The sequence below is a fragment of the Tenrec ecaudatus genome, chromosome 5 (assembly GCF_050624435.1).
Source record: "Tenrec ecaudatus isolate mTenEca1 chromosome 5, mTenEca1.hap1, whole genome shotgun sequence".
NCBI lineage: Eukaryota > Metazoa > Chordata > Mammalia > Afrosoricida > Tenrecidae > Tenrec > Tenrec ecaudatus.
In genome coordinates this window covers 26,642,661-26,666,127 of record NC_134534.1, presented here as the reverse complement: position 1 = coordinate 26,666,127, position 23,467 = coordinate 26,642,661, and the positions used below count along the sequence as shown (strand labels likewise).

The 23,467-nt window shown below is 36.5% G+C and overlaps 1 protein-coding gene across 3 annotated transcripts in view; it reads right to left on the bottom strand.

Annotated features, from left to right (window-relative positions):
- Positions 1-23,467, bottom strand: part of CSMD3 (CUB and Sushi multiple domains 3) — a 1,306,760-nt gene that overhangs the window by 169,676 nt on the left and 1,113,617 nt on the right. For 2 of the 3 annotated variants that reach the window (XM_075550585.1, XM_075550586.1), the window contains 3 exons: positions 19,603-19,716; positions 19,000-19,095; positions 17,142-17,345 (listed from right to left, as the gene is read on the bottom strand). In XM_075550585.1, coding sequence (XP_075406700.1) covers positions 17,142-17,345; positions 19,000-19,095; positions 19,603-19,716 — 414 coding nt within the window. The remainder of the gene's footprint in view (positions 1-17,141; positions 17,346-18,999; positions 19,096-19,602; positions 19,717-23,467) is intronic. The other variant, XM_075550587.1, reaches the window with a different exon arrangement.

The following is a 23,467-nucleotide window of genomic DNA, read 5'->3' as shown; positions in this document are numbered from 1 at the left end:
TTGTATACAGGGTCACTGTGAGTCACAATCATCTCAACTGCACTGAACACAAACAAGCGTCACATTGTAGGATATCTCTATAAAACTCATTTTGAAAGTATATTAAATGAAGTCTCACCTCCCTTGTTTCTAAGGAACATTTTAGGTGCACTTTCTCAAATATGGATTTGTTTGTTTTTCTAGTAGTTCATGGTACTTCCAATATTTCAAATGCCATAATTCAGATGCAAAAAATGTTCTCCAATCTTCTTTCTTTAATACTTAGTTTTCAGATATATAGGAGGTTTTTGAGACTATCATGGCTTAAGTTAGATACATATTAATCCTAAAAACGACATCTTGTTTGTTTAAACTTTAAAGAGGCGCTTTGTGGTGTTGTTTTTCACAAAGTTGATCAATGCTTTTAGTCATTTGATTTCTAAATTGCTGTTTACATGGGTATTGATAATGAATCTAAATAAAATTAAATAGTTCAAAGAGAGCCAATCTTTTCTCCATTTATTTTGTTGTTACTTATTGATCCAATTACGAGTTCATTTTTTCTTTAGGTTGAAAAACAAGCCATATAATTCCTCGGGAAGGCTGAAGGCTCTGATCTTCATCACTAAATGCTTCCAGTCCCCTTTAATTTTAGCAAACAACACTATGTCATCTGCAGGGTTTTGATGAGTCTTCCTCTGGTTTGATGCTGGATCCTACGTCATACAGTCAGCTTCCTGGATTGTTTGATCAGCATGCAGATTGAATAAGTATGATGAAAGGATTCAAGCACGATACACACGTTTCCTAACGTTAGACCAGTCAGTGTCCCCTCATTGTATTTTAATGACTGCCTCTTGGTTTATGTGCATGTTGCATTTGAGAAAACTATTTGTGATCCCAATTATTAAAATGTTCACCATAATTTGTTTGATGCTCACAATAAAATGTCTTTGTATAATCAATAAAACACAGGTAAACATCTTTCTGGTATTCTCAGCTTTCAGCTGAGATTCATCAAGTCAGCAATGATATACCCACGTTCCATGTCTTTTTCTGAATCTGCCTCTAATTTCATCATTTTTTTTTTAGCAACTCTGTGTCCAAGAACAAGTTTCAGGGCCTTTTCCAATATTCACTGCGATATTTTACTTTTCTTATTGTTTTATTGACATAATGATGTTTTGGATGTAATCACACAATTCATCTCGTCATTAGAGTTCAATATGTCAAATTTCTTCCTGAGATAGTCTTTATAGCTAGATAATATATACCCAAGGTCATATTTTTATTGTCATTGACTTGTTTAATTTTCTTTAGCTTCAATTAGAACTTGCACCTGATTAATTGATGGTGTATTCCTCAGTTGGCCTCTGCCCTTGTTTTGGTGGATGATAATGAGCTTCTGCTTCATTTCTTTCCACATATGCAATTGATTTGATTTCTGTGTATTCCATCTGTCGGAGTTCACATGAGTAATCACCCATTTATGATTTTGAAATGAAGAATTGGTAATGAATAAGTCATTAGGCTTTCAAAATTCTATCATGTAGTGTCCAGCATAGCATCTGTCACTAACACTGGATTTTTCAACCACTTACTGTACATACTTGTGTATAAGCCAACCCGAATATCAGCCGAGACACCTAATTTTGCCCTAAAAACTGCATTAAAAATATGGTGAAAAACTCGGCTTATACATGAGTAAATACAATATGTATTTGTTTCCAACTTTTGTATTCCAATAAGCATTAATTGTGAGTGCATCTTGATTGCATGTTTAATCAATTTCGGGCTGAAGAAATTGGTGGAATTCTTCAATATCTTCATCATGGGCTTTAGTGGTTGGTATGTAAATTTGAAAATAGTTATATTTATAGGTCTTCCTCTACATATATAGATAATATCCAATAACAGACAGCATTATATTTCAAAATAGATTTTAACATCTTTTTATTGTGAATGCTAAATTTGAAATTTTCACTCTTGCTAAAGTGAACCATATGATTATCTGATTCAAAGTGACCAGCACGTTTCCATTTCAGCTCACTAATGCCTCAGGTATCAATCTTTATGTACATCACTTACATTTACATTTGTTTGACAACTTCCAGTTTTCCTAGATTCATAGTTTATATATTCCATGTCTGATAAGTAATGTGTTTGTAGTTATTGTCCTCACTTTGAGTCATGCACCATCCCCCTTCCAAATCCAAATGACTGATCTAATACATTCTTTTGCTATTACTCCTGATGAATACTATTCACGTAACTAACACCAACCCATCCATAAACATTCAGTGTAGATGTTGCCTCTTTAGTCCTTCATTGTATAACCTTTGTTAGCCATCCTATGGTCTTATTTCTTTACATGCTGTCCTCTTGCAGTAAATGCAGATCTAAGAAAATGGGATAACTTTTTCCATTTTCAATTTATATTTTTCTCTCATACATTTACAATGGCAAGCTATAATCTGTTGTTCACGTTACATCTTCTCCATCAATTTCAATCAGTGGTTTGTTTGAATAACTCTATCAAAATATTTGTGAAAGCCAAAGGAATGGTCTGTGACACATACAGGAACATGAATCAACAGTCCAAAAACATATGCTGCAGCTGAGAAGGCAACCCCTGAGAGTCCTTGGACCCATGTGGAAGTTACGCTTCCATCACAGATAGCCAGGGAACCGCAGCAGATCCAGAGGCCTTGTGAATGCTTCCTGCCCACCCCACCCCATCTTGCCCCAGCCTAGTAACTGAGTTTCAAGAGTTTTGTTGATGCTAACACCTTAATGTGGATGATTTCATCAGGTCTGAGCCCAGCTCAGCATAAAAGGGAACCTCAGAAAGACCCTCCACAATGGAAACATTCCTGTCCAGTCTACAGCTCACAGGAAGAAGTAATGCTGTTCCTCTGGTCTGTAAGCCCCCGGATATAACAGAACCATGTTTCTCAGGCTCCCAATGCATACGCATAAAACCTCTCCTCCACCCGAGGTTGAGTAGATCACATACATGCAATTTTCAGTCTTTATTTGCATTTTACTCAATCTACAGTCATGTAATTCCCACACAGACGATCCATTTACAATAATCCTCGTTTGATCATCAAAAGTCACCCACTCATCTTCCTCTTCAGCATGGTTGCATTCACCATTCCATCCTCCTTCTAGTCTAAACTTTGTATCAGTCTCAAACACAGGCATAGGCTTTCTTCTCTCTATAACCACCATGCTCAGTAAAACTGATATGGAATATTTTCCCACTTTGAGCAAGCCTATAGGACGGAATAGATTTCCCCTGTAGATTTTTGAAGTTATCAGTCATTATAACAGCAGAAAGCCTCATCTTTCTATGAAATAGTAGCTAGTGACTTCAAACTATCAGCCTTGTTATTAACAGTCCAAAGCCTCACCCAAGTGTCCTCACTAACCTTCAGTAATGGCAGCAATTTTTGCCGCTGTTGTTTAAATATTTTTTATTGTAAATCAGATCAACTGTGTATTAACTAGTTTAAACTAATACTCAACCCACCCCAATAATTTATCCTTTTCCTGCTTCTTGATCTCTCCTCTCTCTCTGGTGGACCATCATCTGGCCCTGTCCCCATGCTGACACCTGTCAGTCATCTAGTCTACTGCTTTCTACTTCCTCCCTTGACCTTCCCAATTGGCAAACTCCAAAGTCTGTTCCCTTCGGTACACAACTCTTTATGTTTAGCTTGCATTTTTTTCCTTTGTAACAATGGTCTCATATGTTTGTCCTTTTGTGATTTGTTAATTTCACACAGCCTACAAGTCTCCAGGTCCATCCATACTTGGACACACTCCCTGTTTCATTTCTTGTTTCTTTCAGAGATGTATATGTACCATAGTTTCCTTCTACAGATGGACATTTAGATGAACTCATCCATTCTTTTCTTTTTTAACTCATTCATTATTCTACTGTTGGGCTTTTCGAGTGATTCCATTTCTTGCTATTGTGAACAATGCTGGGATGAAGATAGTTGTGCACATGTATATTTGTGTCAAGTGATGCCATCCATTTTCATTTCATCTTTATATGATCATTACTAAATATTTATATCCATCCCTTTCTTCTCTCCTATGTCCTATAATATTGCTATAGAGTATCTCAAACTAATATGGTCCAAACAACATTCTTACATTTTCAACCATCCAGAAACATTCCCATCAGTAAATGTCACCACCATTTCCCCAGTTATTATGTCAAGAACCTCACATTCTTCCTTGTTTTCTTACTTTAAAAAAATTACACATTTGTATCTACAGTAGCAAATTCTGTCAAGTTAATGATCCAAGTAAAATAAAATTCTTGACAACTTTAGTAACTTTGGTTTTTACCGTGAGTTTGCTTATTAATTCAGGTGTGAGGTTTGGTCTTCTTCAGGGAGAGGTCTAGTCTGCACTGAAAGCTAGAATATATGCTCTTCATCAGCAAAGACTTAAAAACCCCTTCACTGGAAGGCAAGGCTGTGTATCTGTCTATCACTGGATGTCCACGACTCCTCCCACACTGGGGGTGCCACCTGCTTCTTTACAAAGCCCAGTCGCTCAGATGATTTGCTCAGCCTACAGATTTACTAAGGATACTGGTAAAAGGATACCCCACTGACACATGTTTCCTGATTTTAAGCCATGACCTATCCCATGTCTCTTTAGCGACTGTCTCTTCACAGACATACAGTTTCACCACAAACACACGTCTTTTTGAATTTCTATCATGCACAATGTTATTCTTAATTTGCAATTAATGACAAAATTAAATGTCTATGTAATCTCTTAAAACACAGGTAAACATATTTTCTTGTTCTCTCCCTTTAAACAAGGTCCATTTGGCATCAGCTGCGTAATACTATTCCTTATTTAACAGCTTCTTATGGATTGGTTTGAATTTCTGTTAGTTACTTCTTTATGCATTGCAGCAAGTATGTTATTTATCTTTAGCACAGTTTTAATTGCATGTGATATTAATGATATCGCCAATGATTTCTGTATTCTGTTGGACCATCTTTCTTTAGAATAAGCACTTACCCAGCATCTCCTCCGGTCTTTGAAATGTATTGGCCTATCTGAGTATTTCCAGGATTCCATCCATTTGTTTAAATATCTCAATTGGCATGCTTTTAAAACATGTGCAAGGCAGCCAGAATAGGGACTGAGGGGGTCGTCTCCCCAAATGCTTGCCTAGGTCCACAATAAAGGGGTTGCAGAGAAATAGGGCGCCTATTAGACATGTATGAAAAAAATCCAAACTGAGCATGTGCAGACTAGGGCCACCTAGACACAGTTGAGGCTACTCCAGCAATATGACATCACATGTGTGCCCAAACTCAGCCAATAAGATCAGCCGAAACCCTCAATCATGCCTGCCCGGCCAGCGGTCAAAAGCTTCCTGAGGCTGCTACCTCTCTTCCAGACACATTGGCACACGCCGTGCTCGGGTCCTGCGGTGCCTCGGGTCTCTTTCCAGACCCCGGGGATTTTCTGGTTCTGCAAGGGTGGTTTCGTGCACCTGTTCTGGTATTCTTTTCAGATGGTTTTCCGTGTTTAGTCAGGAACTCCTGCGTGGTTCTGTCTGGTCTTATTTGCTTTCCAGAAGCAGCATGTACTTTTGAGACTGTAATAGCTGAATTTTCCCCCTTTCATAAAAGTCACGTGGCTTACAAACGTGCTTCTGCCGCGTGAATTTTTTTCAGGACTGCTAAGCAAGAACCGAGGTCTCCCAATCCAGAAACGTAACAGATGTAGATTTCTTTCGGGTTAATATATTCAATGAAGCTTGAACGTAGTCCTCTAGCAACATTGACCTTGTGGTTCGCACTTCAATGTGCAGCCTGCTACCCCGCCAGTACATACTCTTCTTGAAATGTCCATGGTCATAGATGGTCAAAGCTATTAATAGTTTTAGGAGGTTATTTGAATTACAGTCTCAGATATAATAGAGCCTAGCGCATATAAGACTGAAATTTTTAAGTAAGATACATTATAAAAGGTCCATTTTAGATGACAAAAATTCACTCTGAGTTTATGTTTAATTTTTGCAATATTGTGTGTGCTCCACATGAAGTTTTTTTAATTGAAAATAGTAATGTATTTTATTGTAATATACTTAAGAATGAGAAGACTACAGGTTGGTGCAAAACCCCAGAAAACCTTGCTATGGAGCCTATTCTAGCCTATAAACCCTGTATGTCAAATAGAAAAACCCCATAGGTTTTTTAGGACTATAAATCTTTATAAGAGCCAATTTCCACATCTTTCTTCCCAGAGAGCAACGGTTGAGGGGTTCAAGGTGCCAACTTTTAGGCCAGCAGCCAGTGCTTTAATCACGGAACCCCAAGCTCCTACAGATCAGCATGCAGTCATTATTGCTTTCTAGATGGATTGTTTAAATAAGTGGAATTCTCTAATTTAGCAGTCTATCATTCAGCTCTATGCACATTTGAGGAAACCTCTAATGGGGCTATTCCTTACTCAAGAATTTTAGTTTAATGTCCTTCACAAAATTACTGCACATCTTATTACACATTTTTTTCCTTTTTATGAGGGAAAGGCAAAAAGAAAAGTGTTGCTGGTAGTAATATGAACTGTGAAAATGGAACAGTACAATTGGCATGCATTAGGAATGCGGAGAAGTATTTGGAATGCAAAAGGCTGCATTCTTTGGTTTCGATTGGATGCTTGGATGCTCACTTGTCTTAAATTGTTAGCTGAGAATTCATTGAGTTGTGAAGAAAGAAAAAATGATCAGTATAAAATCCTGTAAATAGATTATAAAAGATTAGATTTAAAAGACCAATTCCTAAGTGGGCTTTCTCTCTGTCTTAGAATAAAATTCCCTATGTGATATGTAAATTCAGTATCTGTGTTTCACCTACTTATGTGTCTGGCAGTTTTCAGAAGAGTTTTAAACTCCAGATCTGCTGATAAAGATCTAAGCAAGCAGAATTAAGCAGAATGTTACTTTGCGGTGAAACATTCCAAATGAAGGCACGTTAAGTAGCAGACTATGGAAGGAAGATGGCCAGAGTTCTTCGATTGCTAAAATACCTCAGCATTTACCAACATCAGTTCATTGATTACATGTTAGTGGAACATCTGTTTGTGTTAGGTCCTACTTTAGTTGAGCATGGAAACAACACACCTGCTTCTCACTTATCAACAACCTCATTATCCAACATTTCCCAGTGAGGAATAGTAAAACTCTACTTTGCAACTACTTTGCACATTAATACGGAGCTTCCATTGTGGCCTGGGCTACATGTTGTGCCGTTCATTTGCAAGTTCAGGGTTGGAACCCATGAGCCACTCCATAGAACAGAGATGAGGCTGTCCACTCCGGTAAAGAGTTCCTCTCAGAACCAAAGAGGCAGCGCCAGCTGCCTGATTGGATCACTGTGAATCAGAATCAACTCTTAGGAAGTGAGTTTGTTCCAGTTTTCATTTTGGAAGGCAAGAGAGGAAAAAGGAGGAGGAAAATGAGTTAGTGAGAAGGAGGGAGACAACACGGGCCAGATTTTCTTGACCTGGTCAAGTGGAAGAGTTGGGCAAAGACTGCAGTGGGCACTGGGTGTTCAGGTGGCACACAGGATGCAGAAGTTGCTGGCCAGGAGGAAGAGACAAGAGTCTAGTCTGGCTGTAGAATTTTGTCAAGGGGATAGGAATTATTTTCTAATAAAGAGACCTCTGCCACTTCTGTGACTGGGCATCACCTGCCCAGAGGACCAGGAGCCGCCTCCTCCTGAGGTTTCCCTCTGGGCTCCAGAGCAAACTGGTAGAAAAGCAAGGTGCAAGGGTGTTTTTGGAGGTGAGGAACACCATCCTGACTGGGAGAAAAGCAATTTTTACGTAGGAAATTAGTCTTTGGAACCAAACCATGTAGATAGGTACAAAGTCAGTGTATATCGATGAGGACAGTGTGAGGGGGAGAGAGATTATAAAATAGCATAAAATAGTGGGTGATGTGCTTGCTGTAATGAAAAAATAACATTCATATATAAATAGAATAGGGAATCGTTGCATAAAATAATGTTAGTGTGGCCAGGAAAGATAATCAGGTGGTGACAAGGATTAAATAATGAAGTGAGACAAATATATATCTGGGGGGTGCATGTCTTCCAAGTGAAGGGAACAAGAAGTATTATAAATGAACACCAATTAAATAGATGCCTTTAATATCAACCTATTTCTGAATGTATCTGTCACATTTGACTCTAAGAGACCCAGCTTAACATTTGTATTCAGACATTTTCAAATGAAAATTATTTATTGTCTGTGTTAGGCTGGGTTCTGTAAAGAAGCAAAACAAGGACTTTTATATGTGTTTGTATATGGAAAGAGATTTATATATGGAACTGGCTCAGACAGTGGTAGAAATAGGGACGTCAATCTGACTTAGGTGTGTGGGTCAAATGTCAGCTCAAGGGACTGAGGAATAGAAAGGAGGATCAAGCAGGAAGAACACAGGCTGGTGAATACAGAGCTGAACGAATCCAAAGTTGGCAGTCAGCTGATGGCTCTTGGGATTGGCAGGTGATATAACAGGGGGCCTACCAATCAGATGCAGGACCTAGATCTAGCAGTAGAAGAATTTAGACAGTTGCCATACACTGTAAGTCTCCCTCAATGAAGTCTCTCTCAACTGTATCAAGACTGGGACTAGATTAACTATGGGGCTGCTTCCTAGAAGATTCCATCATGGAGCTGACCATACAATGTTAGATCATATCATGGGAGAATCATGGCCCATCCAAAATGATATAAAACCTAACTATCACATAGGTAAAAATCGAACATTAAGGTACTTTTTCTATATGTAAAGATTAGAAACTGGACCAGAGAAAAAACCTAAAATTAGCTATCTTTCAAATTGTATTTAGAATCACCACCCTTCTATTATGTTAAACAGATTTATGTGTCCTAATGTTATATAATCCATTTTCTTGATTTATATCTGCCCTCCAGTAGTAGATATAAAATATAAATTAAATAATATGTATATAAAATAAATATGCATTAATATCACATAAGGCAATATTTCCTTTTCTTATGATAGTGGTAGAAAATGCAAGCTAGCACAATTTTGCAACGTTTCTGTTCTTGACAGGGGCTATTGCATCAATTATGACGCACAGTGACCCTCTCTTCAGCATCACCACCTGGGTCCTCAAAGTGACATATTCGCTTAAAAAAATAAAAAGCTAAAACACTGAAGTTTTAGCTATGGCCTGCTGCCATAGGTGCTGATTGTTGATCCAAATAAAATGAGATCCTTACAAATGTCAGTCTTTTCTCTGTTGACCATGATGTTGCTTCTAGACCCGGTTGTGGGGATTTTGTTTGGGTTACAATCCGTACTGAGGACCGTAGTCTGACTGTCATTAGCAAGGGATTGAGGTCTTCCCTTCTAGTAAATCTGGTTGTGTCACCTGCAGTTTGTTCATGAGTTTCCCTTAAAATCTGATGCCACATTGTTCTTCTTATGGTCCAGCTTCTTGAAGTATTTGCTCAATGCACAGATTGAATAAGTGCGGTGGGAAGATAGATAGAAGCCCGAGGCTGCACACCTTTTGTAATGTTAAGCTATCCATGATACTCACGTTCCGTTTTCAGGACGGCTCTTGTTTAATGAATAAACAAGAAACATTTGTGTTCCCAAATCTCTGCAATGTTCATCATAAATTGTTATGATCCACGCATTTGAATTGCTGTGTATTGTCCACAAAACACGGATAAATGTTTTCAACCAAGATGTGTGCGATGTCACCTCGTTAATGGGTCCCCTTCTGGATCAGACTCAAATATTGGCAAATCCCTCTTGATCCACTGCTGCAACCGTTCTGAATCATCCTCCTCGCACTTTTATTTGGTATTAATTATGTTGTTGATAACCTCTCCATTGTATTGGGACATTTTTATTTGGAATGGGCATATATAGGGTTCTCTTCCTCTTGGTTGTCCAGGTAACAGTTTTCCAGTTTTCTTGGTATACAGGAAGGAGTACGCGATTCCAATGTAGTAACCACTTGTTTAAACATCCCAACTGGCATTTTGTCAATGTGTTGTCATTCTGCAACGTCTTTGAGCATCATTATTTGCTAATGCCTCATGACCACTTGGATTTATTCCATCAGCACTACTGACCTTGATTATGTGCTAGATCCCAAAATGACACATTAACTGTATGGGGAACAGTGACTTGGTGTCCGCCGCCCCTTTTCTACGCTTCTTGCATTATACTATATAGTTCCCAAAGGATCCTCCGGCAGGATTGCACACCTCAACTAGAATTTTTTTCGTTAGTCTTCTGATTTGAAAAGTTATGTGTTTTCCTCTCTGGGTTTTGAACTTCAGGTCTTCACACAGGTCGTTTCCTACTTTATTTCCTTCCGCTGCCCTCTCGGGTTTTCTTCTCAGCTCTTTTGCTTCATCATTTCTTCGTTTGCGCTAGCATCTTACTTGGTAAATAAGCGTCAGAGCTGCTTCTGATACTCAATTTGGTCTCTCTTTTCTTGTTTTTCTAATGGTCATTTCCCTTCTTTATGTGGCACACACTTGTCTGTGATTCATTCAATGCTATTCAGTGTGCCAAATGTATTTTTGAGAACGTTTCTAAATTAACATGACGCACACTCAAAGTTGTATGTTGTTTTTAAGCTTAATTTTCCTCTGATTGCTGTAATGAATTTTTTTTATTTTCTTCACCTTCAACTTGAATGTGCATATGTGTAATTGATGATCTATTCTACAGTCAACCTCTACCCTTGTTCTAGCCCATGATATTGAGCTTCTGTGTCATTTTTTCCCCCACCGATGGAGTTAATTTTATTCCTGTGTGTCTCATCTGGTGAGATTTACATGCATAGCTGCCTCGTATGTAGTATATGTTGTTTCTACCAATTTAAGGTAAAAAGTAGTCTGTTTTATGGATAAAAAACAGTTTCCCAAAAAGTAAACAAAATGCTAGACAACTTGGTTTCTGACAATGGAATTCTACAAGTCCCTGAATACACATATTTTCCCTTAAATTGGTAAGTGAGTTTCTGTTGTGTTTAGGCTGTGGGATAGTAAGCTTGCAAGTTTTCCTAATGTTATTGAAAGCCATGGGCCACTGCTTAGTATTAATACCTTCCATAGACCTTTTGTCTCTGATAATAGCTGCTGCCCATGCTAGGAGTCATCTATATTCAGATAGTGTCATATTACACTATCTGATCATTATCATTATGGACTTTTCTGTGTGGTGGTAAATCTTTTAAAATAATATAAATATTGCACATATTTTATGATTTTCTCTCCAGCTCTTGTCTTCATATTCTCCTAAGTAGCTTATCCTAATGAATGCTTAGTATTATACTTTTTAAAATTACAATATTTCCACCAACTCTTCCTGAAATATAATTAAAAGAAGAGTCTTGGATACAAGGAATACTAAATTAGTCTAGTTGGAATGCATGGCAGGTATTGATTCTTTCAGCTTTTTTCCAAGTGCAAAGATCATCTACGGGAGATAATTACTACAGACAGTAACTTTGAAGTGTTGTTCAAACAGCAGATCAGCTGTAGATAGTCAGTACTCCCGGACTCTTTATCTGCACTCAATGTAAAACTACATAGGTTATCAGTGAAAAAATTGGGATATATTTTGGAGCCCTAATATATGACATAAAGGTAGTGCTGTGGGTTGGGAATTGCTGCTGACCACAAAGTCTCGAGTTCAAACACACTAATAGTCCTGCAGGACTCACCTGCTAGGTGAGGATGTCAGTTTTCATAAAGATCCAGAGTCTCAGAAGCACGCTCGAGGGTTGCGATGGATCGGAATCGACTCCGTGGCAGCACAAAGCATATGATGTGAACAGCACTATGCAGAATGCAATTGTACAAGCGACCAAAGGCACATTGGATGCCTGGGATCTAATAAACATTAGGTGCTTATGTGCATCACAATATTGATTAAAATAATAAAAACAGGAGACTAGGAAAATATTTTTGGCAATATCATATCAGACAAGGGACTAATCTGTAAGATTTCTAGAAAATTTTAAAACCTCAACAAAAGGAAGGAGAAATAATCCAATTTAAAGATGGGTGGAGGACATGAACAGACCAGTGAAACCCTTCAGGTGACCAACAAGTATCTGAAGACTTCCTTCTGATCATTAGACTTTCCACCCCACGCAGTGTCCTTGAGTCCATTCTGACTCATAGTGACCTGATTTAGTACAAAGTATCACAGCTTCTAAGGGGTTCCAAGAAGGCCAATCTTCACTGGAGCCGACAGCGTCAGCTTTCTTTTTTGGAGTGGCAGGTGAATTTGCATCGGCAACCTTAAGGCTAGCAGGGCAGCCCAAGTCTAGCCACCCACTAGATTACTGCATTCGTTATTAGACAGCTGCAAAGCGAAACCACAATGAGATCTCATCCTGCCTACACGTTATAGCAGAGTTAAAATGGGAAGAATAGCAGATAATAACAAAGGATGTTGGGGTATGGAGAAACGACAATCCTTTTGTGTTGATTTGGAGACAGTAAAATAATGAATCACTATGGAGAATAGCATGGTACTTCCTTAAAAAGTTAGGCAGAGAAAGTCATGTAATCCTATCACTTAGTATACAGCCTAGAGATATGAGAATCAAGACATGTGTTCATTGCAAAACTGCTCACAGCAGTAAATACCAAACCCAATAAAACTACAACCAACTGTTATCAAGTGGATTCCAATTCATAGAAATGCTATGTGCATTTCTGGAGGTGTAAATCTCGATGAGAGCAGATAGCCTCAAGTTTCTCCAGAGGAGCAAGGAGAGGCAGGACGTTCATAATTATTTGCCTTGTGGTTTACCATCAGACACTTACCTGACAGGACGACCAGGGCTAAAAGTGCCAAAATCTGTATTCCCACCAATTGAAGGATGAATGAGAAAATTATGGCACATACGGACAAAGGAATACTACAAAATATTAGAATAGCAGTTAACCTGTGAAACATCTCAGAACATGGAAAAACCTGGAGGACATTATGTTGAGTAAAACAAGTCAATTACAAAAAGATGAATATTTTATGTGACCACTATTATGAAAAATCAGGAGCCCTAGTGGTCTAGTGTTTACACATTGGGCGACTAAGCACAAGGTTGGCAGTTAGAAATCACAATTACCTCTGAAGGAGAAAAACTGGACTTTCTTCTCTTATAAACACCTCCAGCCTTGGAAATTCACAAGGCATCCCTGTCTCCTCCTATAGGGTCGCTGTGAGTCAGCATTGACTTGATGGAGGGAGTTGATTTTTTTCCTTTTATGAAATGTCAGGAAATGGTTTTTGATACTAAAAGAAATATTATTTGATGACAAAAAGGTTTGGGAAAGAAAAGAAGGGCAACTCACTAATTGGAGAGTAGATACATATACACTTGAACGAGGAGAAAATAAATAAAACAAAAACCTCAGCAACAAAAAATAAGTAATATCCATTTCTTTACGTACAATGTATGAAGCCCCATATCCAAGATTTAATATCTTTAGAATTGGAGTCTTCTCTCCTGTTGGATTTATAATACAAATAATAATGTCAACAATCCAAACCAATAATACTTCCCTACTTACTAACTCTCGAGGACAATGCCAGGGACTTTACCGGCTTTCAATAACCTCGTAGCTCCATTAATACTATTTTCCTATAGAAAAAACAATAATCAAGCCAGTTCTCTTGTTTTCCTATCTTATCCTCTTAGAAACTGAGGATCATACATAGACGTACATTTTTCATATGTATGCCGTGCTCCATGTGCCATCACATTGATTCTCTATCATAATGGCTTTATATGCAAGAGTAGAGCAGGTCCATAGAGTTTCATAATCTGTTATCTCTCTAGGATCCGTGATGGAGGGCCTGGTGGTAAGTGCTTGGGTGCTGACTGAAATGCAGACGTTCAAACCATGAGTGGCTCCACAGGAGCAAGATGTGACAGTGAGCGTCTGAAAGATTTACAATTTTAGAGTCTACTTAGTAAGTCTATTTATTCTTAGCGGGTCCCTGTGAGTTGGAACAACCTGGTGGCAATGGGTTTAGTTTGGTTTTATCATTTCGGGAGAAGACCATCTGGTCTTTCCTCCCATGGAACCACTGGTGGGTTTGAACTGCCAGTGTTTCACTTAACACCCATGTTCATATCGTGCCGTTAAAACGCCCCTAATCACAGTGTCCCTGACTATCATCCAGTCCATGCCAACTCAGCTGTAATTCATTGTAATTCAATCTTAAGGTCAAAGTTCAAGATGTGTAGCTGCAACTAAACTCTTATACGAATGATGTGCTTAATTCCCAACTCTGAGGTCTTTATTCAGTTTTACATTATTAATCATAAGATTTGACAGTTAATTAGGGCATGATCATTAAGAATATATAAGAGAGCCTTTAAATAGTAAACAGCTAATTTATGTTTTAGTGTTTTGCGTACTCAGGGGTTTAAACACTTCTGAAGAATAGATGGATTTTTCAAAGATATTTAAAGATTAATGAGCTATTTTATGAGCTTCCATATCTCATCGTAACACTGTCTTTTTAGAATATATGAATGTCTTGAAGGAATTTTCATCATACATATAGACTGAATGAGAAAGACCATTCACCTATTTATTCCCTAGTACACGACAGCAGTATGGTCTATCAATATTTACACAAATAAATGAAAAGTGGCAGAGAAATGATGTAAACAATTACTGGGGAAAGTAAAGCAGAAACCATGACTAATTTCTGAAATTCATAAAGAAATATTTAATAATCCAATGTGGGGCTGAAGAGATTTATTGTTATCACGGGTCTATCTTCAATTATTAAACTGATCTAAAGCAATGCAATTTTCAATTTATGCATATTGCATGACTAATTTTGGCATAGACATATAGGAACATTTCTTTCAGCTCATGAGTCGTTCAGTTCAATATAGTCTATTTATTACTATTTTATATCAAAAGGATGTCAACATATATCATGGCTCAGGAGAAGGAAAAATTCTGTCTTAATTTTGTGAGAATGAAGTACTATCGATCCCATTTGGCCTCGTCCTACCCAAGGCACAAAACAGGTTTGAAAACAAATCTGGTCGATTCAGTCGCCTTTGCTTGGTAAATGTCAAAAGTGTGTTTGATACGATCATCAAGCATTCTACATTACAATAAGACGTAGAAAGGAAAGAGGAAAGCATTAGCTTGTGAACAAAAGATACAGAGAAGCAGTACTTCATCGATTAGCTTGGGCTTTGAAGAGAGAGCATGCTCATGTCCAAGCTTGCCCCGTCTTCCATTTGGTGCTATATAACACTTCAAAGAACTGCTCTACCTTCTTGCTGCCTGTCATCTAGTCAATTCTGGCTCATAGCAACCCGATAGGACAGAGTAGAACTGTCACCTAAAGTTTGTAAGATATTGAATTAGATCGACTCAATGGCAATGGAAGGGGATCATTTACAGAAGCAGATAGCTACATCTGTCTCCCCCAAAGTCAATGGTGGGTTCAGATCACGAACATTTGGCTGTATAGTTGAGCACTGTCAACTATTGTGCCGTGAGGGATCCTTCTTTCTATCAGCCTCCGTTTATTCAGAGGTGCCAAATGATCAGGTACTCCGTGGGAGAATAATAAATGACTCACTGCCTTAGAAACTATACCCATGCCTGTTGTCCTACAGGACTGGCTAGCCATGCCCCCTCCTCGGGTTTCTGGCCACACTCTTTGGGGAAGCAGCCCACCACATCGTTCTGCAGGGCAGCTGATGTGGTCCAAGAGCAGGCCTGTCAGTGAGCGGCAAAGTATTTAACCACTGCACCACAGGAAACCCTCTTTGAAGATTTCAGTGTAGGAAAATGTATGGCCATTTTCTCCTAGGGGCTGACAAGAAATATTGTTAAAGAGATTACATATTTGAAAATGTGTATAATATGTAGTAATAGCCATATCTTTGACTCCTCTATGGGAAAGAGAGAATTGAAAATTCCAATTTGAGAGTAAAAATTCTGCTTAGCTTCTATTATAAAAACAAACAAAATACTCTAATTTTCCAAACCACTTAACAATACATTTTCAGTAAGATAGAAATCAGTTCATAAGACCAAGATTAATATGATAATTTTTAAAAAGTTAATAATATGTCATTTAAAACTATATTATATTTCCAGATAATCTGGGACAGGGAGAGGGCAACTTCTGACTGTACAGTGTTTACATCCATGAAACTCTATTAGAACCCAAAGTGATTGTGATGATCCTGAAGCACTACAAGATTAGTAATCACTAAAGGGACCATAATGTTCAATAGTATATACTGAACAATGCATGTTAGATATAAAAAATCAATCTCACTGCAGTTGAGTTGATGGTGACTCATAGATACTCTGTAGGACAGGGGAGAACTGCCCCTTTGGGTTTGTAACTGTTTACAGGAGTAGAGAGCCCAATCTCTCCCTCACAGAATGGCTGGTGGTTTCAAACTATTGACCTTTCATATCACAGTCAAACTTGTAATCAGTACACCAAGGTATTTTTTAAATCACTTAACTGATGCCTTTCTATGTATGTTTTGTGACTAGAAAAAGTGAAAACAAAATACAAGTTTACTTGCTAACACACATTTCTAAACTATTTGCTGTAAAGTAAATATGAACATAGAAACCTGCTTCTGATGTGCATTGCGTATATAATAGTATAGAAATCTTTGTATTTACTTTTAAAAACAAAAAATCAGATCCATTTCAAAGAGACGCAATGCCTTAATAGTCTCGTACTGGAAACATCTACAGTCTGTATGTAATTTAAAATTGTATATGTAGGAGGAGACTTAAAAGTGTTTGTAAAAATATGGAATTGAACGAAAAACAAGGAATTTTTTCCATGAACTTTTGAAGATCCTTTGTATTTTGGTCACACATGTTGATGAAAGCAATTATTAGTCAGTTTCCACAGAGATTTTTTTTAGTGTTTGTGTTCCAGATAATGTTCATCTTTGGACACAGTATATTATAGTTTCGTATGTAACGTAGAACTATTAAAGATGAAATTGAAGAATTGAGAGAAGCAATATAAGTAATTCTGATAGGAAATAAGTACAATTACAAAGCATTAAAATTTACATACTCACCAATACAAGTAGGTAAGGAATCATTCCACTGGGCCAAAGAGTTAGGCACTGTCTCACATCTGATTGCCAAGGATCCTTGGAGAATATAGCCTGGATTGCATTCAAAAAGAACCAGTGAACCCACCGCAAATTCATTGCCAATCCTTCTTCCAAATCGTGGTTCCGGCACAGAACTGCACTGTGTAGAGCTCGTTCTAGGAACAGCTGCACACAAATAATTGCCGCCTTTAGTTTCATATTGGGTAGGGAAATATATATTTAAAATGTGACTAAATAAATCAAAGACATTTTCATTTTTTAGAACTTGACTTAATAACTTGAACATTTGTCTTAACGCTTAAAATTAAAAACGATAAAATAATATTTAAAACGAAATACAAACAGTGCTATCTATAGCCAAAAGCTGCTATTACAATTCAGACATTCCATTTTAACACATTTAATTCTAATTCTTTGAAACAATATACTTTAAAACAAAATCCCCCCAAATATGTTTTATTATTTTTGTTTCAGTAAACTTTTAATTAACCTAGTAATATAATCTTAGAGTTAAACATTTCAATGTATGAAGCACATTTATCTATCTATCAATCATCTACCTATCTAATTTTATTTCTTATTTTGAAACTGGGTTATCCAGCCAAAAAGTGTGTTATATTACAATTTTTCATTGTTTATTTCTTAACACAAATTTAAAGAGCAACATGAAATAGTACTAATTTCATAGTATGGTCACAAGCTTAGGACTTCAAAATATGTTTGCTATTGATAAAAAAGTAACTAAACAAAACTTAAATCCAACAGATTAACAACAATAGACATTTTACTTTAATAATAGTATAATATCAAATTGAAATTGCATGGAGGTTTTGTAGTAATGTCCTTCAATTACAACTTGTTTGTTTGTTTAGTGAAATAGAATGATAACAGGATGTTTTTTTCTTTTTAAAACACATACAGATGGGAGTAAAGAGACTGACAACAGCCCAAAATGAGATGACAAAATATAGATTCATTCCTATCACATGAATTATATTAAAAATATCTCTGTGTTTTAAAGTGCCTTTTCAATCACACAATGCCTTAGTTTGCTTATAAGGGAAATACGATTATAATAAAACAGTGTAATATTACCAAATGATAAATAGGACAAGAGAGACTAAAAAGAATCTAAGAGCATAAATGTTATAAAAATCTTAGGAAGGACGTTTAAGATCCATATAAGAAAAATGACTAAATGATCATACATAATTTAAACAAAATATTTCAAATGATATTATTTAATAGCATAAAGTGTTGCTACATTTTACAATTGTCTACAGGACTACAAAAAATTGTGTAAGTGAATTTCATCTGCTCAGAAATCTTCAGGAATTTATATACACTTTTGAATTTTCCTGAAAGAGTGAGAAATGCTACTTTAGTATGCAGTAATGACATCTGTGGTATGCCTAAATGTAACCACATATGCATTTGTACATTCTTAAATTTAGAAGAGTAGGCTATGAGAAACCATGAAAATATGTGGAGAGTGCAGCATTGTCAGAGGGAAAAACAGGTGTTTGGAAAACAATGTATGGGAGGAAGGGCCATCAAGCATCTAATCTGAGGACGATGATGGAAGTAGAGAGGCCTGTTGGGACTTTGGTGTAGCTGACAGAGCTCTGGTGCCAGTGGGGAAGGACAGAGTAAAACTATTTGAAAACAAAAACAAAACAGCAGAACAGGGGTGGGGCAGAAAATAAACCTTTTGTCTCTCCTTCATGGTTATGAGGATCTCATTGTTGAAAAACTCTGAACATAGCATGGAAACGGATATCATTCCTTAGTGTGTTTTCTAGGCTACAGGGTCACTTACCTTGATAAACAAAGTGAAATCCCTTAGCTGTTATTGGTCCAACTGAAGTAAATCGAATTGTGATCTGATTACCTGAACTCAGTGGAAGTGATTCTCCTACTCAACAAAACAAACACTAAGATATCATAAATAATTTTCATTCAGTAAACCTAACAAACTACATTAATTTATACTTGTCATTTGAAAACATCAATCTATGTTCCATCAAAATTACTTTAAATTATCCTACTTCTAACAATATATTCTCTATGGGTTCAACTTCAAGTGGAACTTTTTTTTTTTAACCAAAAAACTTTAATTACAGTTTGATACATATTGCCTCATACGTTAAGGAGTCCTTAAATATTTTATATTACATTAAACATCATAGACTAAGTGATTCAATATTATATTTTACTTGGTAATTACAATCCTAGAAAATATTTTATTTCTCATGTTTTTGAGTTACTAGTCATTCTGCATCTTTTCCTTTAAAAAAGTGATTCTATTTTTAACTTAATATTTATTGTTATTGGATGATATAAATCTCAACTTTCACTAACACACCAATCAAAGGCAGTCTCGAGTCAATAACTGAGGCATGGCAGTTCTATGAAAGGATACCTGAATGGGATCCCGAGAGGGAAGATAACAGAGAAGATTGCTGAGTTGGCCCATCATGCACCTCAACAACATCGTGGAGTGATGTCTGGAAAAATACAAACTGGCCAAACACCACTGATCAACAGGAACCAGGAGAAGCAAACAATTCACCAACCATCCAAAAAATAAAATGAAAACAAAACAAAAACAAAAAAATAGAAAGAGGAGGAGAGAGAGAACAAAGTATTACAAAAAAAGTCATCTTTTTTTTGTTTCCCTACCTCTAACGAAAAAGGATAAATGCCAATTGGTTGATCTCCTTTATGTGTATATTTCAGGTCATAAAAATAATGACCCTTACCTTAAAACTGTAAAAAATTAAGACTATTTTTTCTTAAGTAAATTGAATGGGTTTGGCATTTAATTGAGATCAGAAATAATGAGGTCGACGACTAAAGCTTTATAATAGCCACTTTTTTTCTTTTTGTACTTTGGTTCTTTTTTACTTTGTGACTCTCTTCTCTTTTTCTAATTTTTTTCCTCCTCTTTTAGATGAGATAGAAAAAATTTAACTTAGAGTAGCTCTTACTGCTTTTAAGTGGCATTCTTTACGAATAAGAGTTACATGAGAAAATATCAGCTTTATCCCTTAATTAACATTTTAGTTAAAAATAATTTCTAAAGACTTCTTGTTAATCATATTCTTCCCAAAGAGTAAATATTATCTGATTCATCTGTAAATCAACATGTTATAATGTTTAGGAAAACATTTTCGTTTATGGTTAAGTACGTTTCCGAAGTACTTACCAAAAGAGGATTAAAATGCCTTTCTATTTGATTTTTATACTTGTCCTTTAATTATGCAATTATTAAATTTATGGATGGAAACTATGTAAAACAATTCAACACATCTATACCTTTAAGAAAGATCATGTTCCAAACAGAAAACTGATTTAACTATGAGTGGAAAAAAAATAATAAAATGCCTAATAAAAATGATCATTAAGTCATTTCAACTGGATGAAAATATTGTGGGGTTTTAAATGTGCAAACATTTCTAAATTTAAATAATATAAAGTGTAGCTCACTTTGATACCTTCAAACATCACATTACTCAATTTAAGCGACATTACTGATGTAGTTAGGTACCAGCACGCCTGATCCCACTCATAGCAACCTTATCTTTGGTACAATAGCCTGCACAATGCTCTGCCATGGTTTAAGAATGGTTGCTATGTTTGGGCCCATAGTGACAGCCACTGGGTCAATCAAGCTCATTGGGGACCGTTTCCTGCCCCCCCCTACTGTAGAAAGCACAGTATCCATCTCCAATGGGGGTATTCTCCTGATACCATTTCCAAAGTATGTAAGACAAATTTCACTATTTGTGCTTAGGAAGAGCATTCTGGCTGTCTTTCTTCAAGAGAGATTGCTCCTTCTCCAGAGATGGCAGGATGCGTTATTCTTTACCGACACCATACTGCAAATGTATGAGTTCTTCTTCAGTCTTCCCCATTCCTCGTCCAGCTCTGACAGACATTTGTTGCCATTGCTCTCAGGTGCCAAATGAGTCTGTTCCAACACAGACTGGCCCTCTTAGTGACAGGATGGAGCGCTGCCCCATCCTGGCCCCTCCTCAGACGCCCTGTTTTGTCCGTGTCCATTGTTGCACAGTTCTTACCTACAACAATGGTGAAAATACCATCGCTTGGGCCAGGTGCACCTCAGTCTCCAGGGTGACAGTTTTGCTTTTTAACACTGTAAAGGAATCCTTGCCACAGATTTGCCAAAAGCAACAAATCATTTGCTTTCTTGACTGCTGCCTCCGTAAACGTGTATTGTGAATCGAAGTAAAATGAGGCGCCTGCAAGCTTCAAGACCTTCTCCTTTGGTCGTGATCTTTAGCAATTCAATTGTGAGGCTCTCTGTTTCCACAATGTTAGTTGTACATTACACACATACATAGAAAATTATATAAATTTACATGAACCATGTTCGGTTTTCCATAAAAATACAAGTGTCTATGGCATCAGGTTGTTTTATTATTTTTTTTGACCTGTTAAACTAAGCTGGTGACCATAGTCCTGTTCTTTGTGAAGTAAATGATAATAAGCATTAGTAAATAAAGTCATTTATTTGAATCATTTCTGAAAATTAAAGTGCTGAAATGATAAGCCTTCTAAAAATAATTTCTAGGAGTCAGGAACATGTATTGGTTTTAAACAAATGAGATATATGTGGTGAGCTATTTTAATTATTTACTAGCCATAGGCAGAAATTAAGTCCAGATACCTTTTTGAAAATCCATAGCATGCTATCATTTGATCATCCTGATGATCTATTTAAATGTGCTTTAGTTTTTAATATTTTCTGCTTTCCTTTCTATTGTGGTCTTTCACTATTTTACTTTGTTATTATTTTTCAGTTTTGTTTTTAAATATTTTCTGCATGTGAAAAATCCAGGCTAGGGAGATGTACCGAGACAGTTAGAGGATTAATGTTTCCTGGGGGATGGCAGGGCCAACTGGAGGGACATGGGGAGTTATGAACCATGAGTACAAGAGTGAAGAAAAATTCTCAAATTGGTTTTGGTGTGAGGACCTGATTGCACCACTCTGCTTGATCTGATTAAACTATTTAATTGTATGATAGGTGAATGACATGCCGATAAGATTGTTGGGGAAACCCCACATTTTGTTTCAAACTCAAGGTATTTAAAATGTAAAAAGATAGTTAAATGTATATGTACCACTGAACTTTTTTTTTGTTGTATCTTTGAGGTTTTTTGCTTTTGCTTATATTGGATTTTGGAATAATTTGTTTCTAAAAGTGTCTTGAGAAGATCAATTACCAGACACATTTTGCTATTATCTTACTAAGTGGTAAAAAAAATCACATTACTCTGATTACAAGAATATTACTAAATCAATTACATTATTAGCAAACAGAAAGCATATCTGTTCCTTTTCTATATTTTTCTGGAATGTCACTAAACAAAATGAAAACAACCTTCTTTGAACTTATTCCTTCTAAATATCTCAAGAATACTTTAGACAGCATGTTAAATTTCCAAGCAAAAACAACAAAAAATACAAATACTTTAAAGTCACTGAAGTCTCTGTGGCTTGTGGTGGAGACAATGGGTTATTCAACAGACTTGTTCTACATCATTCCTAATCTATACATGTCTTTCCATCTATTTATAGTCTGGATAGCTTTCAATTTATGGTTATTTGAATTGTCATACTGATTTCTCCAATTAACTGAAATAAAATGTTAGATTTGTTTCCTTTATATTTGAACTAAAGCAATGATTATACCGTATTTTACTTTTTAACCAAATCATTTTTAACACTCACCTAGATTCTAGTACTTCAATGTAATGTCGGCATCACTCTGATTTCTATAATAAGTCCCCATATTTGGACTGATTATGCATGTGTAATTAACAAACACTCTCCCTTTCCTCTCCTGGTTTCCACATGCAGGGAGAGAGATGCATCTCATTTCCCAGCTTGCTTCTCTTGAGATTTGCATATAGATATCAAAGTGTTTTAGTCCTCCTCAGCTATTAGAGTGTAAATAGTTAATAATAAAGAAACAGTTTAAGATAAATTTTTGTTACTGTTTTTGTTTATGTGTCTTTACACATAAAGGATGTTAAAATGTGTTTGTTTTTTCATCTTAGTAGGCTTCTCTGAATACCAAATCCATGAAAAACTGTAACATGTATTTCTAGGTTTTTCAAAATAGGAAGGAAGGGGAAAAAAAGTCTAGTAATTCAGAAGTTATGTGAAATATCACCACAAATAAGATTATGAGAATTATTTATAATTATCTCTGAAACTAACTGATCCTCTTATTTTACATGCCTTTATACTAAAGC